The 8,495-nt window shown below is 35.8% G+C and overlaps 1 protein-coding gene across 10 annotated transcripts; it reads right to left on the bottom strand.

Annotated features, from left to right (window-relative positions):
• Positions 1-489: 489 nt before the first annotated feature.
• LOC127787219 (common plant regulatory factor 1-like) lies at positions 490-7,937 on the bottom strand. Of its 10 annotated transcripts, none has more exons than XM_052315149.1 (13): positions 7,791-7,937; positions 7,642-7,696; positions 4,717-4,874; positions 4,475-4,519; positions 4,263-4,358; positions 4,005-4,119; positions 3,318-3,519; positions 3,084-3,132; positions 2,753-2,801; positions 1,683-1,924; positions 1,483-1,560; positions 1,185-1,310; positions 490-1,090 (listed from the first exon to the last, which is right to left on the bottom strand). In XM_052315149.1, the coding sequence occupies exons 3-13, from the start codon at positions 4,774-4,776 to the stop codon at positions 863-865; spliced, it is 1,290 nt and encodes a 429-aa protein (XP_052171109.1). In that variant the 5' UTR covers positions 4,777-4,874; positions 7,642-7,696; positions 7,791-7,937; the 3' UTR covers positions 490-862. The 10 variants fall into 10 exon arrangements, with proteins under 10 accessions (XP_052171109.1, XP_052171111.1, XP_052171113.1 ...); XM_052315151.1 differs by having other exon boundaries at positions 4,717-4,870; XM_052315153.1 differs by having other exon boundaries at positions 1,683-1,897; positions 7,642-7,916.
• Positions 7,938-8,495: the final 558 nt, after the last annotated feature.

Raw genomic sequence — 8,495 nt, 5'->3', positions numbered from 1 at the left:
TTTGTTTTGATTCATTTATAAATTTTGAAAAAATAATTTAACTTAAAAATTTTGAGAGAAATAATCTACAATTTGATTTTAGTTTGTATAAAATTATTGAAATCAAAAGAGAATTATAAAAATATCAAATTTCACAGTCATCTCAATATTATGACTAGATACTCACTCTCCTTCAATAAGTATATAAAAGGTATTAATGGGACAAACTATCACAATTTTTTATTTAAACAGAAAACTAAATCCTAGATAAAAGATTAACCTAGTCTTAAAAATTTATTTAACAAATCATTCTATTAAATAACCCAATAATTTATAAACTCTCTACACATTTTCATACATCACATAAATACTGGATTTAAACTTGAAACCTCAATTAGATCACTTTTAAGTGAGTTTTATTGATTCAATAAACTCGTCTTTTAACAATTCAAAATTTCAATTAGCGATAACACATTTACAAAAAAATTTCTAAAATAGAGAACCATAAAGTTCAACAAGGAAGGAGGCATTCCAAAAGGTCAGCAAATGTTTATAAAACTTCATAGATGGCTCTCACAAATTAATCTGGCCAAATACATTACATAAAGCAGATACATAAATCTCTAATAACAACACTTCCTAATATAGATACTTCCAACTTACATCAACTCTATATCTGATAAAACACACTCCAGCTCTGCCTAGAGAGAGCTTACTTCACAACCCACAAGCACTTGAAATCAGAGTCTTGTATTGTTGCTCCCTATTTTCTGCAACTATGTTCCTTTGTTAGTGGTAATTTTGGGCTTGTAATTATGCCAAAACTACCTGAACAACTTAAAATTTCGAACTATGAGATGGTGAGGAGTTACGGTTACGCTGATCAGCTCGCGGCCACCACGTCTGATCTGGGATTTGCATCGAGGAGCTGACGAAGCTTTGAGTCGGAGTTTTTCACATACTGTTCGTCCCCTTCATCGCTTCGATCAACAGATCCAGAATTGTTGACTCTGGACAGTAGGTTCTCTGTGCTGATAGGCACTCTCTTGTCATCTACGCTGGTTAAATCTGTCTCTCCTATTCGTCCTCCTTGAGCAATTTTCAGCTTATCCTGCGCATGGAAGCCCCTTTTTTGAGCTCCTAGCAAAGTGAAAAGACAAAGCAACAAAATTGGTAGGAGAAAACGAAAGCAAGTGAGGTTATACCATCAAGATGGCATTTTCAAGCTTCAGTTTCTCTGAATTCTGAGTGAGTCGATTAATTTCTGACTTGAGTGTGGTGTTCTCAGCAGAGAGGGATTCCACTCTCCTTCCAAGTTCTTCGGCCTCAGCCTGGACAACGAAAAGAACAAGCAAACAAGGGAAACAACTAAAATCAGCTAAAAAAGGGGAGAGGCATCAGCTAAAATCATGAATATAATCAGTCCACCAGATTCTATGGACCTACAGAGAATATAACGACTTTAGAAACAAATTTAAGAGCACGATTGCATATTTACTGTACCTGCTTCCTTAACCTCGACCTTCTTGCAGATTCTCGATTAGACTGTTTCCTTTTTTCCCGTTTGAGCTCCCTTTCACTCTTAAATACACCAGAAACACGAAAAAGCACACATTGTTCAAATGTATATTTCTCAATTGAAAATTCAGAGAAAAAGACCGTGGCATATATGTGTCAAATTGATACAGAAGGAGAATGTAGACCTGAAAAGACAGAGGAGGATCATATGCACATTGTACCTGTAGCCAGGCATCATTTGGCACCATGCTACAAGGTTGTGGAGTCACTGGAGTACTAGCTGGACTTTCCTTTGCACTTGAAGGATTCCTAAGCTCCAATGCCACAATAGGTCCTGCAGAATTTCCTGAAACACTAGAAGGAGGGACACCGACTTTACCAAGAGCTCCATTTGATTCACCTGCTGGAAGTGGATTGTGATGATTTTCTGTCATTCCATTGCAACCAATTATTAAGAACAAACAAAATAATCAAATAATAAAGAAATTAAATCCCAAAAAAGTTCCCACATAGCATCCATCTCTTTTTCCTTCTAAATGTTCTCACTTTTGTTCATATGGTGAAATAGCGCTTTGACTGGAGCACTTCAGGTACAGAAATTTTTTTTTATCAAACTATCCTGTATTTATTTATCAAGCTATTTGGAAGAAGACCTCTCTGCTGTAATTAGTTGGCATCAAAGATAATGTATAAGCATGAAAATTAAGGGGCGCTTCATATGGTTATTTAATTAGAAGCAGAGTCACAGACCACCAAATTCAGGATTGAATCACTTACAATTTTGAGAGAACTTAGATATGTTTACCAAACATTATAACATACTGACACATTTGTGTTACTCATGAGTGTATATAATATATTTACCTACATATGCAGCATCATTTGCAAATTGGCACTACAAGTCACAAGTTTAGGAAGCAGATTGCTGCGTGTTAAAAGCTTAAAACTAAAGCGGAACATGATGAACCATGCCTTTAGGGCCTACCCACTCACTCCTTCCAGCAATCAACGATGACATGAGTGCAGAACTTTTTTCTACAAAGTCGTGAGCCTCATGCACTAAGGATATCCATTATCTCTTGGCTTTGACAACTAAAATATTTACCAGAATGTATGTAAACCATTCAATTGGCGTGAAGGCCAAATCTAATCATTGCACTCAGTTTTTCTTATCGTGGCGCACATCCCATCTGGGCATAATGTACGAGAAAAGGAGCCAGTCATGTTCATTAAGAAAACGGAAAATGAATCTTACCAATAGTTGGCTTTTCTTCACAGCTTCTTTTTCGACCATTTTGATTCCCCTGACACAAGGTGGGCAAACAACTAAGATTTGCAAAACTCTTAGCCAGGGGCGGATGTAGGGGGGGGGCTGGCACGGGCTTCAGCCCGTGCCAGCCCCAGCTAAATAGTAAAATATATATATATATAACTTAAAATAGTAATATATATATATATAAATATATAAAAGCTCATGCACAGCCCAGCCCCATGCCCTCCTTTGCATCCGCCCCTGCTCTTAGCCATAATGTACATGGATATTAACCAAAATGTGAAAATGCTTAAGAAAACAGACAAACCCTTACCCGTCCAGTGTTTCCATTACTTCCATCGCTAGAAGTTTCTGTCTCCTCACTGTCCATGCAATCATACCAAACCAGGTTAACCTTGCTATGAGTAAAAGAAGGCAGACTTCCTAACTCAAAATATATTATATTGCTCTGGGAATATGATGAGGGGAAATTTTACAACATTAACAACAAATGTTGGTTATCAAAAAAAAAAAAGAAAAAAAAAAACAAATGTTAAGTAAAACCAACCTTTGTGAGTGCACATGATTAGCTCCGCCATTGGCACTGTCAGCATTTCCATTGCCTATTGACATTGCCAACCCGTCAAACCCTTTCAACCTCTTCATCAAGCCTTTATCTGTATGTCCAGATGACTTTGTAGGTGTTTCCACATTTGGAGTACCTGCCTGTGTTGTCAATGAAAATAAGATAGAAAATCCATCCATGTCCACTGATCAACAAGGAAAGACAACAACCTCTTTAAATCTCAAGGTTTCCTTAACAGAAGAACATAAAACCCCTTGACAGTAGTAATACGAAGAACTATCACATATCTGATACAGCTCAATCAGAATATGATGGTTTCCTTTTATACATCAAATACATAATTTCATGAGGACGGAACTTTATACATGGAAAAGTGGGGAGTTGATTGACGGCCATATTTGTCATGAAGAAACTAAACACCCCACGTGAATGCTTGTGTCATTATGCAATTTACTGTTGGTTCAATCAAAACCATTTACTTTCCTAAACAGTGAGTAACCGGAGTACCACGTGAACTCATAACTCAAGCACTGCGTGAACTTGTAACTCAAGCAACACCTGAACTTGTAACTCGAGCACCATGTGAACTTGATAAGAAACGGTCTAAGACTAGTTAACTCTACTGATTCTGTCATAAAGCAAACTAGAACTTTTAGAAAGCAAACTTACAAGAGGAACTCCAGGATGTGCATAGACACCTCCATGTGCATAGATTGCTGCATAAGGCGCCCCATATGGTGGCATCACAGGCTGCGTGATCAAATACTTTTAAGTTACATGTAATCTGAGGGATGGGAGACAAATTTACTTCATAAACATTGCGTAAACCTTCTTTCACAGAGAGAGAGGAAAAAAAAAAAAAAACTTTTGTGACTTGAATGCAAATGCAATTGAAACTTCAAACTACATCGCAGACTTCGACAATACCTGCAGTGGTCCCCACACATACGGGTGAGAAGTGTGACCAGGGGCAATGGAAGAATTAAAATATGGCGAGACAGCAACTCTGGGTCCATAATATGCCTGAAATTGCAAAGGCTACATTTAATCATTGCGTCAAAACGGATAACTCATGTGATGGATAACCATGTTTGATCAATCACATATATCCAAAAATTAAGAGGATTCAGAGTGAAAACCTGCATGGCTGCCCAATCTGGATAGACATGAACATTGGTCTGGTCCTGTCAATATAAAAGAAATTAGCAATGCTCGGTAATCAACATCAAGTGATGGTAACAGAAAATGGTGAAACTGTTCAGTTGATGCTTAAAGCACATCCAGTTGTCCCACCACTCTTTCCTCAAGTTACATATCTACCATTCTAAGACAACAAATGTCAAGAAAATATTCCTAAATTTGGGTAGAAATCCTAGCTTACCTGGGGAGGAGATGATTGTTTCTCAGGCTTCAAAGGCTTTATCTCTTCACTACTTCCCATGGTCAAGCAACAACTCTATCTCTTGACTGATTCAGAAGTCCCGTGAAAATAGTTTCAACTACAATCTATCCTGTGCCTCAGATTGAACAATCGGCTGCCTAAAGGATAGCATGTCAAGCAAGGAACAACAAAAAGGTGCAGAATCCAGTTTAGAAGTCTCTACAATGTGTAGGATTTATGCGTCTTTTAAATAATTATCACATTACACAATAGTATAATATCTCATCAACAAATAAATGACGTTCAAGCTGAATATGTCATACATGTATGAGAATATAAAGGCATTACTAATTCTTGATACAATTCTATGAAATGAAGTTCATTAGTTGGCCAGGTAAAAATATGCTGCGAGCTTGATATATAGCTACCTATTCAAGCAACCAAACAATTAATATCAAATTAAGAGCAGGACTACAGCTTACAAGATAAAAAAAAAAATATTAGTTTTGATAAGCAGTCCAGCACGACAAACTTTATTTCTATTTAAAAGACAGAAAGAAAGAAATGCTATCATCAGAAACCAACTTTCCGTTTGGGACAGCTGACAAGCATTTATTGGAAACAACACGTTCAAGTCATCAAGTCATATCTCATGGCAACTGGAAAGTATTCTCAAATTTAGCTGGTTTGATTTGATAAAGGTTGCAACATTCAAATGAAAGGTTAAATAGAAAACCAAGGGATTCAATTTATAACATATACTGAAAACAAAGCTATTAGTGGCAGAAGCCATGGAACCTGAAAACCAAGGGATTCAAGTCATACCAGCTTACAAGGGATTCAATTCTAACAAACCTGAGCTTTGTTAGAATATAATCAATAGATATTTTAGGATCCTTGGGCATCTCCATCAAATATTCTAGGATCTTCGGATATCAAATATTCTACGATCCTCTATCTTATATGTATGACTGGATTTATTATTTATGAACGAATAAATTTTCCAGATATTATTTACATTTTTGTAGGATTATATTCTTTATTTGATTATTAGCTTTTATACAGTTTCATTTATTACAAATTATGAATTTTTTTCTATTAATATTTCTTTTGTTCTCCTTTTCTCTTTCATCATGATATATAGAGAAATTTTTACTGCATTTATTTCCTACATTCTTCTTCTTTTGTGTTTTCTAACATGATATTAGAGAGAGTTTACTGATTCTGATGCTTATTTTTACTCTGTGATCTCATTCCCCCTAAACTTGTGCACTACGAGTCTTCTCATCATACTTGTACACGAATCTTGTAACCCGGTGTTTGTGAGCATTAAGGATGCTCTGTTCAAGCTGATTCTTTTGGCCGGTAATTTTTCTTCAATGGACCAATGGTTCATCAACCATAATTCAGCCACTATCTACTTAACGTCATTGACATCTTGTTGTCAAACTCAAGTTGGCATCCTTTTTTTATCATGTTGAGTTTGAGCGAATTGTTAAAATATACACACAAAAGTTTTAGCATCTTCTAGAATTATCAAATATTCTAAAATTCTTTGTTACTAGCTATTCTATAATTCTCTATGAATAAATTCTTGATTGAATCTACAATTTATAGATGATTGGATGCTGCAGATATTATTTTCATTAAGCAGGATCATATTGGTTGTAATATTATTTTTTGAACTCATTTTTATTCTTCATCATTATACACAAAGAAGCTATATTACCATCACTCTCTGCATTTTTCTTTTGGTCTCTTCTTTCTTCATGCTTAATTAAATTAAAAAAGCATTTGTACGCAACTGTATATTCCACCCATAGTTGATGAGAAGAACACTCGTCAACTCACTTAATTTGATGAAGAACACGCAATTACCAACGGCAGGTTTAAGTTCAAAGCCAAGGGATTTATGTTTACATGATAAGCTGGAGACATAGCTAAGAGGGGTAGGAGCTATGGAATTCATTTACAAATTCTTTGGGAGTCATACATAGAATGGTCTTTTGGCCTAAAACCAGCAAACAAACAAGAAAGAAAATTCTTCTAAATCTGACACACCATCAGGTCCAACATTAAAAGTCCCGTTCCACACTCAACTCAAGCTTAACAAATCCTAAGTTAAGAATTTCTATGCCGGCAGGTTTCTTTTGCCAATCTAATTAGTAAGGAGAGATAAAAGTTATTCTCTGTATTTTGCTCATTAGATCTAGAACATCAGCAATACGCAATTACCAAACTAAACTCTGGTAAGACATGGCAAACGTTCAGTAACGAATTTAACATAATTACAGAGCCTTAGCCCCAACCTTCCCAAGAACCACGTATCATGCTCGGGAAATATGTTTTAACAGATAACTCAACTAAGCTGTGTTAGACCAACAACCATCAGTGATTTGACTTGAAAATGTGGCAGATCTTCCTAGTAAAGCCAAAATACAACAATATTAAATACGAATGCAGAGCAGGTTTGGTTCCCAACTAAAATATTGAACTTAAATAAGAAGAAAAATAAAAGGGGAAAAAGGGTCCGTCCATATGGACATTATTGTCTTTTCCCAACCCCATCCAGTATTACGAAGATAAACCGAACCTCTAAAGGAGCCTTCTCAATCCAAGATAACCGAAGTGTTCTGACAAAATTACCCTTGTAACTGCAACTTGAAACTTTAATCTAAATGGAGAATTTCTAGATTGTAATATTCCGCCTTTTACTGTAAATTTGCAATTAACCTTGTTTGACATCACACACGCACACACAGTCGCGCTGTCTCAATTCAAGTGAAATCATCATAGAATTCTACGGCAGAAACAAACACAAATTCTATAGATCAACGCAAATTTCATCTCCAACATCAAAATTTCACAGAGCAAATCCCCTACTCAAACCACGATTCAACAAATCAGGCTTCCTACTCAGCGTACCTTCGGCTCTCGGACCGCCGACCAAATCTCCGGCGACGAAGAAGCTCCAACAATTCTGAACCAAAAATTAACAGAAAAAGAAGCAGCAACCAAATAACTCCGACTACCTGCAATGGTGATGAAGAAGAAGAAAAGCTAATTTGTATTACCGCCGCCGAAGTCACAAAGCTTTCTCCGCCGGTGCCGCAATTTTCTCTCTCTCTACCTTCTCTCTCTAGAAAACGGGGAGCGAGGGAAAAAGAGTTTAGCTTCCGCACAGAGAGAGTGGGAGGGAGAAGAGGGGGAAGCGCCAAACCAAAAGGTTCCACGTCACCATACACGTGTTCGCACATCGACGAGCGTATACGTGATTCTTATTCACGCTTGTACCATACACTCTCTCTACGGCCCACTAAACTAAACTCTTCACCTGGCCCACCATACTTGCTTCAACAAATCAAATTCAATCTCTATTATTATGTTATATGGAAAATCCTTTACCTTTAACAAATAATTATTAATTTCTAATAATTTTATTTCAAATTAATAACCAAAATGATAGATGTAAGTTAGATCGGCCGAATCTATATTCTTCTTTCTGTACTTTTAAGTTTTTTTAATATATTTATTTAAATTTTTTATTATTTTAATTATATTCTAAAATTTAATTTTTGAATCAATTTAATCTTTGGATTTTAACATTTTTTACATATAATAACTTGAACTTTTCATTATTTTAATTCCACCACTGAACCCATATTTTTTAGTTAATTTAATTCGTGTATTTTTATGTGTAAAAAAAATAATAATACTATTAATACACCTTTGTATACACGTTGTATTATACAAAAATGTATCAATGACAAAAATATCTC

This window comes from Diospyros lotus, chromosome 12 (assembly GCF_014633365.1).
Source record: "Diospyros lotus cultivar Yz01 chromosome 12, ASM1463336v1, whole genome shotgun sequence".
Classification (NCBI taxonomy): Eukaryota; Viridiplantae; Streptophyta; class Magnoliopsida; order Ericales; family Ebenaceae; genus Diospyros; species Diospyros lotus.
This window is presented reverse-complemented; position numbering and strand designations above follow the sequence as displayed.

Coding starts and splice junctions, on each gene's coding strand:
- LOC127787219 (XM_052315149.1), bottom strand. CDS start 4,776: ATGGGAAGTAGTGAAGAGATAAAGCCTTTGAAGCCTGAGAAACAATCA. Junction 4,120..4,262: donor ATGTGTGGGGACCACTGCAG/GTATTGTCGAAG, acceptor CCCATCCCTCAG/ATTACATGTAACTTAAAAGT. Junction 1,561..1,682: donor ATCCTCCTCTGTCTTTTCAG/GTCTACATTCTC, acceptor GGTGTATTTAAG/AGTGAAAGGGAGCTCAAACG.